Source organism: Mauremys mutica, chromosome 9, assembly GCF_020497125.1.
Source record: "Mauremys mutica isolate MM-2020 ecotype Southern chromosome 9, ASM2049712v1, whole genome shotgun sequence".
NCBI classification, from domain to species: Eukaryota; Metazoa; Chordata; order Testudines; family Geoemydidae; genus Mauremys; species Mauremys mutica.
The window spans coordinates 11,926,059-11,948,844 of record NC_059080.1 but is presented as its reverse complement, the minus strand read 5'-3'; the positions used below and the strand labels follow the sequence as shown (position 1 = coordinate 11,948,844).

The 22,786-nt window shown below is 40.1% G+C and overlaps 1 protein-coding gene across 6 annotated transcripts in view; it reads left to right on the top strand.

Moving 5' to 3' along the window:
• Positions 1 to 18,408, top strand: part of IL1RAPL2 (interleukin 1 receptor accessory protein like 2) — a 548,931-nt gene extending 530,523 nt beyond the window's left edge. For 4 of the 6 annotated variants that reach the window (XM_045029380.1, XM_045029378.1, XM_045029381.1 and 1 more), the window contains 3 exons: positions 936 to 1,079; positions 5,764 to 5,952; positions 15,720 to 18,406. In XM_045029380.1, the coding sequence (XP_044885315.1) occupies positions 936 to 1,079; positions 5,764 to 5,952; positions 15,720 to 16,417 (1,031 nt within the window). In that variant the 3' untranslated portion in view covers positions 16,418 to 18,406. Of the gene's footprint in view, positions 1 to 935; positions 1,080 to 5,763; positions 5,953 to 15,719 lie in introns of all 6 variants that reach the window. The other 2 variants (XM_045029383.1, XM_045029382.1) reach the window with 2 other exon arrangements.
• Positions 18,409 to 22,786: the final 4,378 nt, after the last annotated feature.

Below are 22,786 nucleotides of genomic sequence, written 5' to 3'. Positions count from 1 at the left end.
ATCAGGAAGTTTTCAGCCAGCTCTAGACTCTTTTAAGATATAGCACATACTAAGTAAAAGTTTGAGAACTCCCATCTTACGCACATTGGTGCCTTTAGTATCCATCATACCAAAAAAAAAAGGCACTTAGCTGTGTCATGTAAATCCCTGGCTTCCCATTGGCCATTAACACTTGACATGAACATTATGTTGTGCACTCTAGAGGCTAGAACAGGGGTTCTCAAACTGGGGGTCAGGAGCCCTTGGGGTCACGAGGTTATTACATGGGGGGTTGCGAGCTTTCAGCCTCCACCCCAAACCCTGCTTTGCCTCCAGCATTTATAATGGTGTTAAATATATTAAAACGTGTTTTTAATGTATAAGGGAGGTCGCACTCAGAGGCTTGCTATGTGAAAGGGGTCACCAGTAAAATAGTTTGAGAACCACTGGGCTAGAACAATTCTCAAATGAGTTAGCCAAAGCCCTGGCCTACCAGATCAAATCAAGTCACCTGCTGACTTTATAAATATAAAAGTTTTGTTTAGTTTGCATTGGTAACTAGAGTCTCCTAAATAACAGTGAAGTACATCTACTATAATTATTCTTACAGACCATGTACAGTATTTGGCACGTTGTGCCAAAACAGAAGATACAATTATCCTCTGCAAGCTATTTAGAGACTGATTAATACTCTCTATAAATTCACTGCATAATTCCCTTGTCGAAGAGTTACGACTATAGCCTCAAATGAATTTTAGGTGGCAATTGTAGACTGGCCGTAGAAGGAGTGAATAGGTAAAGTATAATAATAGTTAATGAACTGAAAATTAGGTAGACTTAATTTTACAATGGCAATAAAGAGAACCTGCTCAGTTGTACATGGAATTGCACAGTGAATTAGTGCAATTAAAGCTTGGAAGGATCATAACCGGTCTGTCTTTTTCTGCTTATTCTAGATTTGATCTACAAAATAGAGCTTGCCGGAGGATTGGGAGCTATCCTTCTCCTGCTTATTTTGCTTGTGACGATCTATAAATGCTACAACATAGAGTTAATGCTATTCTATAGACAGAATTTTGGAGGTGATGAATCTGTGGATGGTAAGTAGTCTCTCAGGGAAACTGACTGTAAGCCCAAAAAAGATATCATGGGCCCAGTGCTGAGGGACCTTAATTTTAACTGAAGCCAAAAGGTGCCTAAGTCAATTGAAATTGAAGGTATTTAGCACCTTGAAGGATAGGGCCCAAAAATCCTATTCCAAAATCCACTGAAATTAATTGGATTTCTATTGACTTCAATGAGCTGGCAATAAAGGAATTGTTCTGAAGCCTCTTTTATAATCCTTTTATTGAGGACAAAGTGTGAATGGATTCCTCAGAAGAATTCAGTCAGGTGAAAATCAGTTCTGACCCTTCCTCAGATTTCTTAAATTCCATTCATGTTTCCCAGCATCACTCCCAATAAAAACAGCCACCAGTAAGGTGCATATTACGGATATTTCTTGCTGGACAATTTCACCATATTTGCCGATTTAAAAGAATCAGCAAAAAACGCTGTAATTATTTCTGTTAACTAATAGGTTGATGCTATTTCTCCCCACTCCCCGCCCCATCAAACACTAGCTGGGAGCAGGAAAATAATTTAATGCAGATATGTGGACTATTTCAAGAGGACTCACTGGACTGGAAGTTTAGTGTAAAGCAGATAATTTTTAAATGCTTTCCCCCTTCATATCTATGGTAGGTGCTTAACTTGTCTGCAATGAGACTACTCATGCTTAATAAGCATGTGCTTAAGTGCTTTGCTAGCTCAGGACTTTAATTGCTAGACACATGAGGTTTGATTCACCACTGCATTATTAGCTTCAAAATCAAAGTTTTGAGATATTGTAAAACGGAAGCAACCCAGATGTGACTCAGGTCCATATAATTTGTTCCAGGTTAGTGTATTTTGTGTCTGCCAAAGAGCTAGAGTGGCATTTTCAAATGTTTCTAAGCCACTTGGGAGCATAAGTCCAGTGAACGTCAGTGCACCTGAATCACTTAGGCACGATTGAAAATCCCACACCTAAAAAAACTCTATATTTTGGAAAAGAAGAGGGGAAGGTTTTTTCCTCTTATGCAAAAATAACCAGTTCCCCCGAACTATTGCTTAGGCACTAAGCTGTGTCAGTGTCAAAATAATAATCCTTTCTATTAAACACTCTATGGATATGTTAAGTGAAATCTTGGCCTTTCTCGATTTTGCCATTGGCTTCAATGGGGCCAGAATTTCATCTGCTGGCTTCAAGAATGTGGATGCTACTTACGAGGCAGAGGAAAATAATTTCCCTCTTACTCTGTCTGCATTAGTAGAACTTAGAAACTATGTTTAAATATCATGACACAAAACCAATCTCTTCCAAATGGTCAGTATTCAGACTGACAAGTCATCAGCTAGGTTCTTAGGTGGTGTAAATTGGTGTAACTCTTTTGACTTTATTTCACACCAGCTATCACTTTGATGCTTCATGCCAGCTGGGGCTGTAGCTCAGAGTGCCAACCGCAACTCTGAATTGCCTTGTTCTGTTGACTTGTGTCGTCAGCATCAAGTTATTGCTATTTTTAATGTGATTTTTTTTCTTGTTTGCTTCGTTTTCATTTTAAAAAGAGCCTGGGTTCCTGGAGGTTTAGAGAATGTCCTTTCAGCACACAGGTCATTTGGTGCACCTGTTAAATTCATAGGCACTGACTCTGTTCGGCAGTGGGTGGGAGGTGCTGTGGGGGAGGGGAGGAGTGGGGCAGGAATAGGCGGAGCAGGGCACGCTTGAGGGAGGGAGTGGAGTGGGGGCAGGAGAAGGTGGAAAGGGGACAGAGCCTTGGGGAAGGAGGGGGCCGGAAGAGGCAGCACGAGGGTAAGGCCTTGGGGAAGGGACTGAGGGGGGCCAGGCCTCGGGCTGAGCGGGGGTGGAGCACCCACAGGGAAAGCGGAAAGTCGGCACCTGTGGTTAAATTTGAAAAACACAGTTGTATTTCCGATGGATGTTCCAGTTTGTTTAGAGCTATTACAGCCTAGTGTCTTATCCTCAGAGGCACAGGGCCTGAGTGAAATCACAGGTTCTGTATCGATATTCCCTCTGCCTATGCAGAGTGTGTTAGGAATGAGGACAGGCATAAAGGACTCCTGTATAGATCCAGTTACAGGATTGGGTCCTAAAACGATTTCTCATTTATTTTAAATGGAGGCGCTGAAGCCAGGTGGATTTGTTTTATTCTACAGTTAAAAAATATCTTGTGTAAGTTTTCTTGGATAAATTTACATCCCGTACAGTGTGCAGCTATATTTTTAAAGAAAAATGCTAAGGTTGAAAAGGTCCTATTCAGATGCCTTTTTTAAAAAAAAAAAAAATTAAAGCAGAGATTTTATCTAATTCACCTGACTCCAGGAGCCAGAACTCTAAGGAAGACACCAAATATCACAAGGCTGACAATAAGATCATGAGAGTTGACAACACTGAAGTGCAGAGTTGGATGCATAAGTGAGCATTTAATTTGTGTGTGCAAATCAGATACAAAACACATGCCTAGCTTTTTAGAAAGCCAGACCCAGGAAGTCCACATGTGTTAAGTACACACAGACACTTGTGTTTCCCAGACAAAATATTTTTTTCTCAATAGCAAGTTAGATTTAAAACAATGTTCAGACATTTGTTAACCTTGACTATTAACCTGCTCTACATCGTAGCTTGATTGTTTTGATTTCACTCTACTTTAGAGCCAATGACAGTGGCCATCCCTGGAGTTGGCTTTGCTACCTTGGCAATGGCCTGAACTGTCAGTGGTGACATCTGCCTCCCCGATCACCCATTGGCTGTCCTCTGAACACCTTCTAGCAGGTTCCATTGTTCCCTAGTGTGGCAGATTTTGGAACAGCCTCCAGACCTGTCTAGTTTTAACCCTTTTGCTGCTGGTCTTCCTGACTCAGCAGTGCTGCCATCCTTGCCATTCTAGTAGTTTGCTGATATTGAAGAAATGTTAGGATATCAGTTAAACTAGATCCCATGCTGCTCTGGTGATTAGAGGCAGATCTGTTTCTGTTAACTGAGCCATTGGAAAGTAATCACGCAAAACCTAGCTCATCATATCAAAATTTACCAGACTGTCTTAGAACCAATAGCTCACTTGAGCACCAGCGTGAAATCAATTCCAAGCTCAGTAAATAAATGCCCACATCTTGTCTGCTTTTGCTCATGAACCACAGTGGACTAGATTTATCTAAGGAATATTAGGGAAATAGCCACCATGTACAGAGCAGCAATTAATAAATCACATTCTCATCAACTGTTTATCTTCCTTTAATACAAAATATTGATGAACATTGACTCTGCTGTAAAGATCTTTTCCAATTCTTTGCAGAAAATTGGTGCTTAATAATCCCACTTTCACACACTTCTCTTTTCACTACATTAATGGTTTGATTTTTCATTTTCTGTAAGAAATGACACCTTGTAGCCATCACTAGAGACCTTTCTGTTAAAACTTGACTCTTTCACATATGTATTTTTCCACTGTTTCTGAAATAGCTGTAGGGCTATAATAAAGGTAACGGCCATTAACTAAGACAGCGTTACAAACCCCAGACGTTAAAAATGGTGAATCAGGGCCAAGAAAACCCTGAAATTAGCTTAAAAATCATTAGATTATTTTAAAAATTAATTGAGTTTCTTTATATTTGCCTTTTGCTTTTTTTACTTACTCAAGTTGTGTTTTCAGGCTTATTTCCACAAACACAAAGGCTAGGAACTTTTTTCTTTTAAATGCAAGCTCAGATTTTCCCCTAATCACATGAATCCAGGAACTGAGACTTAAAGAAAAAAATCCAGTTATCACGAGACTCGCAATAACATTGCAAGAGTTGCTAAGATGCTGTAGTCTGATGTGGGTGAGATTGTCCCCACTTTGTTCTTGTGTGGGTGCGTAGGGTGGGTGGGGGTAAGTGGCACAAACAACCTTATCCTCTGTTGTGCCTCTTCTGCCAACTCAAGGGCCAGGCCAATTATACTGCTTCTTTAAAGTGCCACCGAGGGTGCAAGCCATCCCTCCTCATTAACCAGCAGAGATGGCCAGCAGCTAGGGGAGGAGCTCAAGTGAGTCAGGCAGTGAACTCTGTGAAAGGCTGGGTATGATTAAGGCACAATAACTACTGGAGTTTCCCTGGGGGTGGTGCAGCTCTGCACTTCTCCCACCCCACAACATACACCTGTACCAATCAAGCACAGTCTGGTCCTTCATTATGTATAAAGGACAAAGAAGCCCAAGCTGCAACATTTGGACTTTCCCAAAGTCTGTTCGGGTGTGGGACAGTCTCCAATGCACCTGTTTACCTTTTGCTAAGCCATAATTTACCAGCTCAGCATGCGAAGGGAAAAGAGGAAGTGACAGATGAGTGCTGTCTTCTTAAAACTTCTATAAAAAGAGTTGGATAAAATGAGGCTTATGAATGCCCACTGCTAAAGCCGTATGGAGTTGAAAGTTATGTATAAAACCAGGAATAATTCACAATCTCTATTATGCAATATGGAGCACTTGTGTTTCACCATTAAAAGTTTTTGGCATAATGCAGTGGTTTTTAAGCTTGATATTGAACAACGAGGAAGAAAATATTTTCACCAGTACTGCATTCCTTACACGTGCAAAATCCCCACTGACCTCATGATAGGAGTTATGACACACAAGGGTTTCAGAACTAGGCCACAAGACAGTTTACCTCTGCCTAGTACATTTACAAACAGATGACTGTGAATAGGCTTTTGTTTTTCTACAGACAACAAGGAATACGATGCCTATCTCTCTTACACCAAAGTGGATCCAGATGCATTAGACTGTGATAATAACGAAGAGGAGCAGTTTGCACTTGAAATACTGCCAGATGTTCTGGAAAAACATTATGGATACAAACTCTTCATTCCAGATAGGGACCTGATCCCTAGCGGGAGTAAGTACTTCTGAACTTTGGGTTTAATCCTGTCTGATGCTATTGGGAAGGCATATTAAGTATTGAACAGAGAGGGTTACAGTTCATTCTCTTTGCAAGCCTGCTTTCAGAACCTTGAGAGTTTTCTAAATACACCAAGGTGTGACCTCCAGCTTAGGGTCTGATCCTGCACCAGTGAAGTCAATGGGAATTTTGCCATTCACTTCAATGGAAGCAGGATTAGAGCCTTATAAAGGGGGATTCTGCAGAGCTGTAAGCCATAGTAAGAAGGCTCAACCGCAGACAAAGGTAATTGCCAGAGGCTGCTAGGAAGAGTGATTGGTACACAGCGAATTTCTAGTGTATCATTTAAAATGGGATTCTCTCAATAATTATTATTCAGGCAAATACTTATTTGTTCACAGCAACCTTACCAATACAGCATTTCCTACTGTCTTCTACTTTTTCTGATTTTACAGTGAGCAAATATTATACTTCTGTTTTCAAGTTAACAACATCAGCTGAGCCATTTTTAAACTAGAGTTTTGTCCAAGTGCTGCATTGATAATTTGTACTGTGTAAATAATCCCATTTTTCCAAAGGGATGTGCACTGTTCAGTTATCTGATTCTGTTGCCCATTTCTAGTTAGTGAAACGCAGTTGTCCATTTCAGATCAATTTCACTGCAGTGGTCCAGTATTCTGCTGCATGTGTTGATGTCTCTAACCACAATGACACATCTATAGCTGTTTGGTTTTTTTTCCTGATTTGTTGTGGGACAAGTAAAAAAACTGACATTGTAATATGCATAATATTCATGGATTCTGCATGCACGGTTTGGTTGCATTTATACCATGTGTTTTGCCAAATAGTTGAGATGCTCCTGTGAGAAATATGCTTTTGAATATTAATTTAGTTTGCAATGTCTGTATTCAGTTAGCTTCCACTACAACGTGTTAGAAAAGGGAAATAGGTACCTCTGTGTATGTGTTAATGTAAAAGAAATATAAACATAAAACCCGACTATGTCTGCTCCTAAGTAGATGTACAGAAAGCCCTGCCCTATACTGAGGCAGTTATAATCGGCTGCTTTAGCAACTTACCTGCAAAGGAACCTGATAATGTTTTCCCAGTACCACCAACCTCCACTGCACACTCCAAAAATGTGGGCATCTTATCCCTTAAGTATGTGGATGAATTGGAAGCAGGGCCACAGCCTCGCCTCAGTCACTGGCGAGTCAGAATGCACATTGCCTCTTTGTTACACATGGAGCGAATGCTTCCCCGGCATTTCAGAAGGCCTTATAGCAGTCCCTGCATTTGCAGCCTGTAAGCAATGGCTACTTACCCTGTCCCCACTGCAGTGCTCCTTTACCTCTACAAGCCATCAGATAGGGTCTGACCTTACACCACTGAAAAGCATTGCAGAACTGGTCCCTATCAGCATCAGCATATCATACCGCTTCTTAGCAGGAGTTAGAAAAGTCAAAACATTCCCTCCTCTCCCCAAAAGAAACTGTTTAAATGGAATTGAAAGGGTTGAATGCCTAGGCAGGACTCTGTTCTTTCCTGGCTCAAAGTGCAGCCTGGGAAGTATACTCCTTCCCGTCTGAGAAACGGTTATGTTAATAGGTGAGATACTGTTGAGAGAAAACACGGATGTATTAGCCATAAAAATCCCAGTGGGCTTGCTCACTAGCAGGGATTATAGTAAGTAATTGTGGTTCAGATACAGTCCGTGCGGCAGGTTTTTGTTTTGTTTTTTTTAATGTAGTAATAGTACAAAATGAATTAAAGAGAGAGTTTAAGCGTATCCTTTTAATGATAAACATATTGAAGGTGAAGATTTATCTGACATGAGTCTGTTTCTCCCAGCTGCTACAATAACTAGCATGCAATTTTCTGTTTGGCTACCTGTCATTCAGACACTCAACAAATACTTGTCATCATTTTGGGTATTCATTTAACATCTCCTGGAATGCTCATTTTATGAACATTCACAGATTTAATATCTCTTTTCTCCTCTCCATCCTCTCTGCTTCAGCATTATGAAAGGGCTTGATTCTTTCATACAGAAGCTCGAGAATGCTTAATCAAACTTAATGACGACAATGCAGAATAAAATATGTACTTGAAATTAGCATGATTTGTGTGCCTGGGATTTGTGAAAAAAAGGAACTGTATTTCTAGAGGAAAAATTGGACTTTTGTTAAAAACTGTTCAGACACAAATGTATGTATACCCGCATATACATATGGAACATACCTACTTGGATGTTCTATTTAATATTGATTTTACATTACAAAGGGTTATCTACAGTAGATTAAAAACAGAACAGACAGAATAGACTGCATAGGCGCTCCGGAGAAGGAAACACACAATTTATTTTTTAACGAATCTCTCAAAAGCAACAGTTCTATCGGACTATCTGGTTCTTAGGTGCAGATTCCTTCAGGGGGGAAAAACTGATTTATTTTTCTAGCGAAATGCTTTCATGTACTGTATTTTGTCAGCTGATGACACTCCGTATAATGCAGCACTTTCCCACCAGATGATCTGGGGTGTTTCTTCGTATATCTTTTCTTGTGCATTTAAGATGATAAGATTCGAATGCTATAGTCAATCGTGTATCCTTTGGGAGGCTGGTTGTTACAGATAATCTCTGCGATGGTAAACTGCTGCCACAGGAGGGTGTCCATTATTGCTCTGACTTCCCGGCATGAGGCAATGCATACAGTTGCTCTCTGGACTGGGAAGTATCCAAGTATAGATTTGTTAAATAGTGTTTGATGGTTTATTTTGTCTCAGGGCATTTTTGAACAAACTGAAATGCTTACCTCAGTAAAATCAAAGGGCAAGTTTGATTGTGGTTTAATTAAGTTGATTCTTAGCTTAGCCGCTGGAAAAAATATATATATAATAGTCTCTCTAGGTGGAGGTCTTTAAGAAGAGAATGGACAAACACCTGTCAGGGATGGTCTAGGTACACTTGTTCCTGCCTCAGCGCAGGGGGGTGGACTAGGTGACCTCTCAAGGTCCCTTCCAGCTCTACATTTCTATGATACTGTCTTTATATGCAGGATATAGAGCCAGATGGGCAAGCTACTCAGGGGGAGTGACTGGGCCATAACCTAACCTCAGATACTCAGCAGAGAATTACCCTGTTGGAGAGGGAACTTCCTGCTGGTACATCTGTGCCGTATTCAAGCCCTGCACTTGTGCTCCCACTCTTGAGTTGGGGAATGCTGGGGACAGGAGGGGCCATACGGGGGAAGCATGTGCGGCAGCTGTCATTGTCAAGCGGGTTCCGGCAGCACAGATCAAAAGGCATCTTCCATTTTGGAAAATGGGAATCTGGCTTGCAGAGGCCAGATCAGACAAAGGCAAATTGCTGCTTACAGCAGGCTCTGCTTTCTGTGGTATGTGATGCGTGAATAAAAATAATATCATAGCAAAATACGAGTGATCTCTGCCTTCCTGAGAGAAACACGGGGAGAGAGGAGGCGTAATGGAATCTGCCTATGTTGGGATCCCAAAAAGCAAGAAGACCTATTTGTAAGTCTATTCCAATAAACTAACTGGGTGTCCCTAAACCTCTGACATCCAGAAGCTGGAATTGGACAACAGGGGATGGATCACTCAATAATTGCCCTGTTTTGTTCTTTCCCTCTGAAGCATCTGGCACTGGGCATGGTCAGGACCCCAGGCACACCGGGATGCCAGGCGGCAGCAGAGCCCTGGCAGGGGGGCGGCAGCCGGGATGCCAGGTGGCAGCAGAGCGCCAGGCATGGGGCCAGCAGCCCAGAGGGACCCCATGCGCAGGGCGGCAGCTGGGACCCTGGGTGGAGTTTAACCATTAACAGCAACCGATAAGCTTGATGCTTATTGGTTAACCAGTTAAACTCTTACATCCCTAGTCTGTGGACAGTTGTGATTTTCATGAAATGCCATTTTCTAATGGAAAAATGTCCTGGTGGAAAATGTTCCACCAGCTGTAGCTGTTACATGGATGCAATAAAAGCATGAAATTCCAAAGTTCTTGCTCACTGTTCTACTCAATCCTTACTCAGAATACAGTCATTGCCTGACAAATGGCTTAGTAACTGAACAAGGACCTCAGGGTTTGGACCTGAGTGTTTAGTGGGGTAAGTTCTATGACCTAGAAAACTTCCTGTAAATCTTGTTGCTGGGTAATCAGCTTGCCCAGGGGGACTCCAAGTTCATCATAATTTGATGAAGCTGAAGAATAGCGGAGATGACACAGAAGAACCCTTCAGCCATTGCATTATTCAGAAGTAGGGGATATTAAACTTTGGTCACTATATATTGCAAAGAGGAGACTGATGTTACTGGAATTATATTTGTCACAGAGGAAGCAGAAATTCAACGTTCACTTCTGGGGTCGCAGATTGGTTACAGTTTCAGTGAACCTGGACCGGAACATACTTCAATCCCTTTCTCTCCCCATCTCCTACTGAAACTATGGAAAAGCCTTGATCTGTATCTGATCTTCATAACTCTGATCTTACCTCTGTGAGGCTGGATTGGAACCTTGAATGCTGGGGTAGTTCAGATCCAAATCCAGAGTGTGGATCCAAACTTCACAGCTCAGGCCCTGCCCAATGTGCAGTGCAAATTAATTTGTTGGTCCAGTTCGTAGTAGATACGTGTCCACATCAGTCTGTGTAATTACACTATAGTGTATAGTTACCACATAGTTTGATACAATTTGACACAAATTGAACAAGAGATCAAGGGCTATAGTAACACGCCAACCCAACTCACACTTATCCTCCTAACCATTGAATAAAATCCCTCGAGGTGCCAAAACCAGGATGAGCGGGTGCCATTTCATCCCGAATACTGCAATGAAGCACACTGGTAGCTAGCGGGCCCAGACTGTAGAGAGTGGATAGTTTTGGGGCTTAGGCACTGAACTTGGACACTGAACTAGAGCTGGCTCTGCCAATCCTCCTTTGTGTCCTTAAGTAAATGATTTAATCTGACTGCTCCATCTCTACTATTTCGCCCAAGTGAAGGGCGAGAAGATGTCTCTGCTCTCGCCCTCCCCTTCCACCTGTAGGTGTTATTACCCGGTTAATTTCCAGGTCCTTTTTCCAGGGGCTTTGCTTGACCACTGCAAATGAGGGGAGGGAGTTGGCAGGCCCCAGGCTTTCCCCATACTCTTGCCCAGGCCTAACACACAGGCTAGCCATACAAGTTTTCTGAAGATAACTATTAGGAATTGGGCTTCCCAAAAACCAAATGATCTGGGGGCCTATGCTTCCCTGATATAACTCTGGCCATGTACCAGGGAGGATGTTTGCTTTTTATTCACTTTATTTACAGGTAGGGTGACAAAAGGGAACCAGGACATTGAAACCAACTCAGCTGAACAATAACAAACTGAGAGCTACAGGCTAAGAAGGAAGGTCTAACGTAATGGGAGATTTCCCCTCCGGCTTGTATTGTTTCACCTTATTTTTGTTCTAGCACCTATTAGCAAAGGCCATTTTATAAAATGGAACTAATAAATACACTCATTGCGATATGTGCTGCATAAGGCAGTAGATGGCTTTGGTATTTGAACTTTACTATTTCCTTTAGTGTCTGATGTGAGATCCTAAAAAAAAATCTTTACGTAATAATGCTACATTCAGAGTATATAATACATACGTTATAGTGCTACTGCATTTACCCTCCATCGTGTTCCTCTTTACGTCTTTGCTGCTCTGTGTCAGCTTCCAGTCAAGTCTGACTCTCAAATGCTAAATGGGAAATTACACAGCTTGCACCATCAGACTTGGTGCTTCCACTACCCTTTTCAGTGTTGTTGCATGCTCTTTTCTTTTGCTACAAAGGGGAGTCCCGATTCTGCAAACCAGAGGCTAATGTGTTTTCTCAGCATCTTCTTTAACCAGCCTATACCTCCACTACAAGAAAAACTGCTGTGCCTCTTGAATTCTGTAGGGTTTTGGTTCTTTGTTCACTTTCTCATCCTCTTCTACAGTACGGTACCCACCAGCCAAAACAGGAGACAAAATGGACCACATGTTGCCTGAATCAAACTCATAAGTAAAACGTAAAAGATGCCTTTTGCCTATTTTGATCAATGTTAAACATTTCTCCTTCTGTTTTATTTTGTTTGGTTGGCTTGGTTTGGTTGGAGTTTCTGTTGTTGTTATTTAGTTTGTTTTTTGGTCAGTGGCCATGCTACTTCACTGCCCTTTGAGAATCTTTATGGTCACAAAATGCTGCTGATCAAAAGCAGATTATCTTGATCGAGACAGGAAGCAGACTTTCCCCTTTGAACCTCACAACTTCCACTCCCGGTCCCTCTCATTTCTGGCCAGATCCTCAACTGGTGCAAATCAGCATTGAGCTGTTGAAATCAATGCAGCTGCGCTCATTCCTATCAGCTGAAGATTAGTGATGCCACTCCAAGAAATACAATTGCACTGAAGTAGTTCTGTGTTGCTTATGAAATTTGCAGAACTTTGTGATTATTTTTTTCTTTCCAACTGGTGGTAAAATTGGCAGAGGAGAATTCCCCTACTTAAGTTTCACATCTGAAATGTTTTCTCAGCACTCTGTTTCACAGATGGCATAAGAGCAACAGCAGAATATTCTGCGCCTGTTGCAAGAGAATCCCAGCCTGCCTGTTTCACCACAAGCAGGGACATTACAGAGAAGGCAACAATGTTGGCTTTGTTTTAGTGCACGTTTTCCAAATCACAAGGCAATGTTCCCCTATAAAAATAAATGTTGTGGAGAGATCTTGTGTTAGGCCCCAGCCTCTGTCTACCACCACAAGGGAACTGGATTCTGGACATAACTTGACAGCAGAAAATTCTCCTGGAAGAAGAGACCTTCCTGCTGGTGTGATGCCAGTACAGGCAGCTCCTGTACCAGCCACCCGGCCTAGCCCCACATGGTGTGTTCAAGGGTGGGGCTGTGCTGATCCTCCACTGGTATAAAGCCCCTTAGGACCATAGCCATGTGACATAAGTTAGTGCAGCTCCAAGACTCCCTGAACTCATGCGGGAATCTGGCTCAGGGAGTCACAGGCTGGAACTTGGCATACTGCTGTGAAGATATTGGAATGATTGTGTATTTGTGGGCCGAGCAATTTCAAAACCTGCTTTCCTTTCCTTTGGGATGCATAGAAGGGTGCGTCTAGTTGTGTGCAAGCCACTATTCTCAACTCCATCCTCACTGCCCCAAAGGATCCCTTGTTCACTGGTCAGGTCTATCTGTGACCCAGCTGCAAACTTGAGGTTTGAGAAAGGACTCTGAAGGTAACCTTGTAAGGGCTAATTCTGGTCACCTGTAGAAAGAGCTCTAAATGTCCACCAATTAAACTGCACACAGCAAATAGAGGAGAAACACAGATGGGTGAAGAGCTCATATGGGGAAGCCAGGGTGTCTTTTTCCCCCCAGAGCGCCTCTTCAGCTCTAGAGGATATAAGAGCTAAGTCTGGTGAGTTTTCAATTGAATTGATATAATATTAGCTTTATTGTTGCAATTAAAAATATCACCACAATTTCTTTAAAAAGATAAGTGCAATGGATTGATTTTTTTTAAAAATTGTGTGTGTTTTGTAACAGACATGCATAGTACCTGCATAGCTATGCATAGTATTAAACTGAATATGTGGGACTTTCTGAAGTGACTGAACAATATTGTGTCCTATGCAATAAAAATGGACTTGTACACACCCGTAGTCTGAATTTCTTGAAGGAGGAATGAAAATGTATCAGGAAAGATGCATGATGGTTTGTTGTTTTACTGTATCTTGCAGATCCAACCTCTAATGATGAAGCTTCCCACCTAACTTCTTTCTTTTTGGGAGCAGAAAGAAAGGAAGAAAATGAAGAGTCTGAGCTGTTGATACATTGGGATAATCTCTTTCCATTGTATTGAACATTTCTACCTTTCCTTCAGTTTTGTTTCACCAGTTCTGCTGATAGCTTTCCTACTGCCACTGATTTTCTCCCCCGATTTTAATGCTGAATTTTCACTTCAACAAGTAAACATTTTAGAGAGAGCAATGTTTTTTCCTTAGAAAATATCAATTTAAGAAAAAAAAATCAAAGAACTGTATATGCTGCATGAGTAAACGATCATAACACTTAAACTAAAAAGATTGTTGCATAAACATTTGTACTGTATGTGTATGTCTTGAAATGTTTGTCTGTCTGTAGGGTGTATAAAAATTTGCTTTTTTCATATGTGAAATAATTTTTTCTTGCTGCTAAGTGGTGAAATAAAACGCTGGTAAAGGCAGATTTTATGCTAAATATACCCTGAGTCTCCTGAAATGAAGATATTTCTGAATGTTTGTTGGCCTATTTTGTAGCTGTCTGTTTGGTGGGAAGGGGTGTCAGTAAGCATGCTGCGGTATTTTGCCTGGGACTATAAAAATAAGTATTACAGTAAAAGATGTTGCTCAATGAAGTGTACTGTAACCGTTCATCCTGCTAGAGGTCAGTATGTGTAAGACAGATCCTGCCCTGTGCTGAGTAAAGGCCTGTTGTGTGCAGCTCCTGTGTCTAAGTCTTCATTTGTAACACATGCCTCCCTCCTTTCTCAGACGGCATGCTTTTGAGTAGCATAGCTGCGGACAGTTTGTGTAATAAAAAGTAAAGTGTTACCAGCAAAATGATATGCAACCAAAGCACGTTTTTTTTTCTGTTCTCACTATCTTTATCACTGGTTATTATTTTTCTGGGCCTAATCCAACACCCACATAGCTTTGAATGGTTTGGGGTCAGGACCTGTGTAAATAGGTGTACAGAGGTCCATGTCAGATTACTTTCATTGGCCTCTCTCCCCCATTCTCCTCTGTCGGGCATATCAAACACACAAACTAAGATTCAACCCCCAGAATGAATTCCGGGCTGATAAATTGACCTTGTGAAACAGGAAGACGGTGTACAGCATCTCTGCTTACACCAACACCTTGCAAATGTTAGCATGCATAAATACCGTAGAATATACATTTTCCTTGTCAGTGGTACCTCAGAAAATAAACACCTCTGGGTAATTCTACATTTGCTTATGTTTTCCATTTGTTTGGGGTTTTTTCCCCCTATCATCTAATGAAGATTCTGTTAATTATCTTATGTATGTAGAAGCATAGATTTGCAATACTAAAACAGATCATTGGACCTCCAAGATTGTGATCAATGTGTGTAGAAAAAGGTAAAAGCTGCCCACACTGTACCTTTCCAATAACATAATTTGTACATGTGGTGATGGAGGCTTCCTTCCCGAGCACCGGTTAGCTACAATCCATACACCCTGAATCATCCTCGCCTCCTTCCATTCTTTACACCTGGAAGCATAAGAACTGCTTACTGTACCTTAGCTTGCATCCCAAGAAACTTTAGTAATGGCCATAGCATGTGTTGTGAATTTTATGCTTTACACAAAAGTTACATTGATCTAGAGCGAAAAATTTTCTGTAAATGAAAAACAAATATTGTAATTTGTAAGTCACTGAAATGCAGCTGAACAGTGAGGAAGTGAAATCAATCTTAGCTATACTATGATGAATATGGGGAAACCATTAGGAGCTAGACTTTTTTTCCTTTTCTAAATTTTACGTAAATAGAGAGATGGTGTATATTAATGTCCAGTCATATTTTTATTGTAAAGCTCCATTAAATGGTGGGGATCAGACCCTTAGTAAACCTGGGTATTTTAGTATACTTAATTGCAAGGCTAATGTTTTAACACAATAGACTTCTTTATTTTATTCTTTCTCTCTTTCTATAATTTGTAGCATACATTGAAGATCTCACAAGATGTGTTGAGCAAAGCAGAAGACTCATTATCGTGTTAACTCCAGACTATGTTCTCAGGAGAGGATGGAGTATTTTTGAGATGGAAAACAGACTCCATAACATGCTAGTCAGTGGAGAAATCAAAGTTATTTTGATTGAGTGTACTGACTTAAAAGGCAAAGTGAATTACCATGAAGTGGAATCTTTAAAGCACACCATTAAACTTCTCTCAGTGGTCAAGTGGAAAGGACCAAAAAGCAGCAAACTGAATTCTAAGTTTTGGAAGCGCTTAGTCTATGAAATGCCAGCGAAGAAAAAAGAGGTTTTATCTCGGCGCCAAGTCCTGGACTCTGCAGAACAGGGACTTTTTGGAGACCTCCAAACTGTGCCATCTCTTGCTATGACAGGCGCTTCTGCCACTTTTGTAGCATCTCAAGCAGATTTAGCCGATTACCATCAAACAGATTCCATGCAAATGAGACATTATTGCAGAGGATACGAGTATGACATGTCAGCGTCAACCATGCCAATAGCTTCCATAAGTAATCACCACACCTATTGTAACATACCCTTGACACTACTAAATGGACAGCTACCTCTTAATAATACGATGAAGGACACCCAAGAATTTCACAGGAACAACCCATTGCTACCTTTATCATCCCAGGAACTTAGCTTCACAAGTGATATTTGGTAGGGAAGATGAGAACTCTTTTGAGATGCTTTCTAAGTACCATGAAGACAGATTTTTAAAGAACATTAAATCAGTGCCATGGGGTGCCGAATCAGATTTGAGGCAGAGGCACATTTACTCACTTTTGTACCTGAACTTTTTTGTTTACATTTCCAAATTATTGACAAAGGGGACCTTCTTTTGTAGTTCAATATGTAGCTCATATCATTTAATGTACAGTTGTATTGATTCTTTGAAGGGGGAAATATATCCTTTGATTTTAACATATATGTTTTACAGTCTGGTATGGATGGAAGTTCAATACTGTATATGATCTCCGACACCCATCTTTATGTAATGGGATTTCAACTATTTACACAGAATTTTAAAAAAAGAAAATATAAACTTTAGTACAGATTGCAAATTCTCAACTTAACATGCTATAAAAGAAAATATGTCTTTGTAGAGCACACTGGATGAGCCATTCTCAAAAGAAAACCATAGGCAGCACTTCCCATAAGGTTGTCACAAGTACATTTTAGAAGATGACCGGTTGATACAACAATGTGGCTGAAGAGTTACTAGCTTTATCAATAAAGTGCACAGTAACTGCAGAATAAATCAGCAGCTCACAGCAGCATACATTCATTTTGCTATTGAGGCATAACTTCTTCCTAGTCAATGGTTAGCTGTGTGTTTTTATTAACAGATTATTAGCATATTGTCAGATGTTTAGGATGATTTCAAACAACTTTTCTGTGGTTTATTAGATTTCACAAATGTTACAGTTTTAAATGCCATTTTTTAAACACTTCAAGTACAAACTTCATTGTCTGTTAACAAAATCATGATTTCTTAAACTCTCCTGATGTGTTGTAAGATTTGTACTAATGGCCATGTACTTTTACATATTTTTTTTCCAAAATTGAAACAGTTGCAATTTAAAATGTACATGTTCCTGAGAATATTAGCAATAGAAAATTAATACAGCAATATTCAGAGATTAAGAGCTAAATTATTCAGGTTTACTACTAATATGACTTCAATTGCAGCGATAATCATCTGAAATGCAGTTATGAAAGAGAATATGCTGTCTCTATATCTACCTGTCAATTTATATATCTTTTACTGTGGCTCAAGCACAAGTATTTCTTTTCTCAGTGCTTCTAGCGATACATTGTGTAGATTGGGTTGCCTAAGCAGATCTTAAGGTCAGTTCATGCATCTCTTACTCATGTGAGTAGTTTGTGTCCCATGAGAATAATGCTACTTATCCTCTTGGGAAGCATTCTGAGCTCTAGGGATGACAATCATTCTCCAAGTCGTAAGAATCATTAAGTATTTAATCGAGGAGTCTCTTGGAAACCATTAGGATTTGTAAGGTCTAATCACATGATTAAGGGTTATAGAATTGGGCCCATGGAGACAACAGTGTTTGAAGAAAAAGTTCCGAATAACAGAGGCAGGAACCAATTCTGCAGTTCTTAGCAAGGCAAAATTCCCATTGACTTTAGTGAGAGCATGCCCAACGTGAGAGTTTTGCCTCTGTAAGGGCTGCAGGATCAAATCCAGAAATATGTTGATGGAAGGCAATGTTGCCCACATCTTAATATCTTTTTTAGTCTTGCTGCTTTTTGATTGCATAAGTTAAAGTTTGCACTCTGCACATAGCTGCCTGTGGTTCAATCAGTAATCAAGGTATAGTAATTCTCACATTTTGTAAATGTTTTTTTAAATCATAAGTGCAGTAAAATTAAAATGAATACCAACTTAAGATCAAAAGAACTAAGTATTTGCCCAAAGGTCATAAGAATGAACTTAAATGTGCAATAATCCATAAAGTTCTGTATTTTTCCATTGCTTCTCTCACAATATTTATCAACTTTCTCTTGCACCCCGTCACACTAGTTACGAACTGTAATATTTTCATTCTGTTCTCAATACAAGTTTATTTTGTTTTTCTAGACATACATGCATTAAACGTGGAAACCTAGAAATGATAGTAATTTATTACAAATGTGGAACTATAACTTACTCTTTTGTAAAGTCAAGTTCAACATATGTAGGTATTTAATATAAATATTTTTCTATTGAGAAAGAAGGTGATTTTACCTCTATTATAAATACATGTATTTAAAAAAATGAAATTTACAACATTTGCACTGTTTTATAAGTGTTACAGATTGTATTTACACTGGTTATGTTCTTTAATGCAAAGTGTAACTTCAAAAAAAACTAAAACAAAATTGCATGAAGAGAGTTGCATATGTTTAAGTGAAAAGCTGTACTTTATTTTCATTTTCACAGTATTCTAAAATCTTCTTAATTCACATAGAATGTTCAGTGAGATTTTTAAACCTACTAGTTCTGTATTGAGCATGCAAACTCTGAAAACATCTGCAGGTCTAGCTGCTTCTTTTATTTACAATGATTAAACATGGGTATCAGTTTCAGTTGCTTGGCCACAATATGTATCTCAGAGCAGTAGATACTCAACAACGAAATGCAGCCACATCTGCATTGGGGTAACATGACAAGAACAGTTTTTCTATCATTTTTCAGAACACATTGTGTATCTATGTATCTATATACTTTAATCGTACATGACAAATCACATTCTGCTTTTTAATCTGAGATTTACAATTGTGTATCACATGCTGCTACAATATATACATAACTTGGAACCTGCCGTATCCCTCTGCTTTGAGTATGGGAAAGGGGAACAGGTCTTGCAAGAGATACCACTTATTTCAATTCACATTACAAAGAAATTACATGGTGGAATTCTAGTTTTGCTTAAGTAGCAATTAAGCTTCTGGATAAATTTTGTGAAAGGGTTTAATTTAGAGTTAAGTGGGACCTGAGTGGTGCATAGACAATGTGCTGGTCCACTGTACCTGGGGTGAATTTAACCTAATGGGCCCTACCAAACTCCCATTAAAGTCAATGACTTTAATTAGTCTCTCTACTGAGTTCAGTGAGAAATGGATTGGTTGTTCCAGTATGTTCCAACATACCCAGGAGAACGTCATTACCTGAAATAAGGAATTGCATACACCATGTTTAGCTTGACTTTCTTTAGAAAAACAATATATTTGTTCTACTTGCTTAGAGGAAGAGATTTTGGCTGGCAGAAAATTATTAGCAATGCAAAATGGCCGTGAAGAGATGGGAAATTCAAAAGGAAGGAGGGGAATAGCAGCAAACTGAGTAACATGCAGGCTCCAGATTACAACGGGCTCTATGGATAAGCAAAGGTCTATATGGTAACCACAAGGTTATTCTGGTTTGGGATGACGGTCATCTTTTTAAAATGGCATCTATAGCATAGTAGTGTTTGCAAACTATTTTACATACATTTGTCCTAGTGTGTGAAACACCTTCAAAAAATCAAGTAGGAATGAAAAGACAATTTATAAAAATGAGATTCATAAAGCTGGAAATATAAATCTGTTCAGTCTTTCTACTGATTCTATTATAGTGAGGGAAATTCAGACAGAAGACCATTTAACTTGGACTGAAGTGCCAATTCTGAGTGAGTATTGACTGTTCTTGGAATGATTTGTGTAATTACAATGAATCATACTATGTGGGGGGGTGTTATGCACCAATAGTTAATATCCATTTTGCTGAATGAGAAGGCTGTATAATTAAATGTTGCCATCCTCTGTCTATATAAGGCTTATCTAAAGTCCATTAAAACCATTAGAAGGATGCCCATCAGCTTCATTGTGCTTCGGATCAGACTCTAAAGATCCAGGTTTACTGGAATAATACAGAAAAGAAACACAAAGAAACAAAGAGGCTAATAACTATTTACTTATTTAAACTGTCTACAGTCAAACTTGGTTTTGTGTTTTGCTTTGTTTCAATTCAATGCTAACACAAACTGTGGTACTTCAGGGCTATTTTGGCTTGGGAAAGGAATTTAGTGTACCTCTTCGTTATAAACAAGATAAGGACTTAGGGAAAAACAACAAATGCCTTTAAAGAATCACTACCTTGTGGTTTAAAAAATGCTTCTACTCTGCTCTCACCAGAGTTTCGCCTGGTTCAGCAGTCCATCCCCATTCAGCAAAATGCTTAAACACATGCTTAAGTTCCATTTACTTCAGTGGAACTTAAGCAGGGGCTTAAAATTAAGCACATACGTAAATGCTTTACTGAACTCACACTGGTCACTTTTCAAAAATGCCCTTTACCTGGTAATAGACCTTCTGAATAAAATCCAATAACTGAGCTTTATTATACCGTAAGGCTGAACAACCCATAGAGTTTTTTATTCTAGGCTTTTTCATATTTTCATTTTTCATATATCCTCAGAAGTACTGGAGCTGAGGACCTCAGCCACTCACAGGATTAAGTCTTCAGGGGCAGTATCCAAGCTGGGCTTTTAATTTTCCATCTTCTGAACTGATCTGAATACCTTGACAGACTCACCATTAACAGGTTCCATGCTCCAGGCTGTAAAGATGAGACGATCTTCAATGCATGCTAACCTGGGACTGAACTCTCTCCAGGAAGTCAGTAGCTGATTTGAGATCAGAGGTTTCTTCTTTGTTTACAAGGTCAGTTTGGTAAGTTTTCCCAGCCACACCATCTGATGCTGTGTGCAACTCCTCTGAAGCCATGCCATAGCTCACAGATGGACTATAGTTCCTCAGTACATGACAAGGGTCAAACCATTGGCCCTATGGTATGCCAGTAAGGGGTGAGACAACCCCTTACTGCTGCATAACCCAACCTTGCATTAGACCAATCAATCCCAAGATCATTTAAGTCTACTGTGGAGGCAATCTGCACCTAATCCACAGGCACCTGGCATGGAGCTGCTTGGTGTGGTGAACCAGGAATGTGATCTGTATGAGCTCTCTACCCTCAAGTGGCCTTTTATGCATCTTCACCAGCTTTCAAACACCTGCGGGGACCATAGAGGTTACTGGAACCCTAAGGAGTAAGCACCATGTTATTCAACACAGGCACAAGGGGGAGACAATACTGTATCAGGGTCCTTGTATTCTTGTAGTTCACATATGACATTTGCCTGTTCCTAGGAGAATTACTGGGGGACTCTGACTGTAGTAGGGTGGGGGCCAGGTCTTTCTTCAGTACAGGTGGCCCCATCTTCAGTTAGTGCGCAGACAGAAACATCTTGAAACTGGCAGATGGAAGCTCACTTTGTAGCCTGCTTAGTTTCCTCAGTTATTCAGTTTAGCAGTAACCTTCCCACCTCTTCTTCCCTGATATGCCCCAGGGTTCCAGGTGCCATATACAGCAGCTAGGGCAGAGGTCTTACAAATGCCACCTGTGGGGAGACAGCCACACCTGCGCTCCAACATTCAAATTAAGTGATGAGGGAGCATAGGATTCTTTAAACCCGTTGAGATTGCCAGCAATATGACCCTATTGCCAACACCATGTGGTGGATGCAGATAGGATCAGGATTGGGCCTATCAATCCATCTAGGGGGTTTATTCTGCACCTATTACCATGATGTCTTGATGAACTTACAGCCCAATGCATGCCAAATTCCTGTTAGGAGTATAAGGTTAGAAGGGACCTCCTGGATCATTCACTCCAGTCACCTCCTACCACAGGCAAGCCCATCATATACCCCATTCATAAACTTATCAAGCTCTATTTTAAAAGTAGGTAGATTGTTTGTTTGCCCCCGATTACTGCCATTGGAAGGCTTTTTTGCCCATTTAAACTGTGTCTCCACTGGGAGGGCTGGCAGGCATAGTTCTACCAGAAAATCCTTTTCTCATGTAGACAAGGTCTTAGATTCCTAAGCACCTAAGTCTTTTCTGAAAATAGGAACTTAGGCTCAAAAGTCAGTTAGATGTTTTTGAAAATTTTACCCTTGGTCCTGTACTCTGACAGCCCTTTCTGGGAAAGGCTGGTTCGTGCTTTATGCCATCAGAAGGAAAAATAGGTACTGAGCATTCTAAAATAATAATGCACACGTTTGTTTAATTGTGTAAATATTTGTCTATTTATAAGTTTATGAAAAAATGCATGAAAGGTCCCCCCAAATAAACTTTTGGAAGTGTTTAACATTTAAATATTTCAGAAGTAGTCTTGTCCAAATACTTACCTACTTTTCTGCCCTGATTAGCATAGTTAACATGAAAAACCACAAGATTTAAACAAAAAACAAAGAGGAGTCCAGTGGCACCTTAAAGACTAACAGATTTAGTTGGGCATAAGTTTTTGTGGGTAAAAGACCCACTTCTTCAGATGCATGGAGTGAAAATGAAAAAATGAAAAAGATTTTTAATAGTTTGTAGGTTATAGAAAAAAATAAATTAGAAAATGGGAAAGTAACAGCCCACTTGTGTTCCATAAAGACAGTGTTGGTTTAACTTTCCTTGCCATTGAGATGTATTTAAC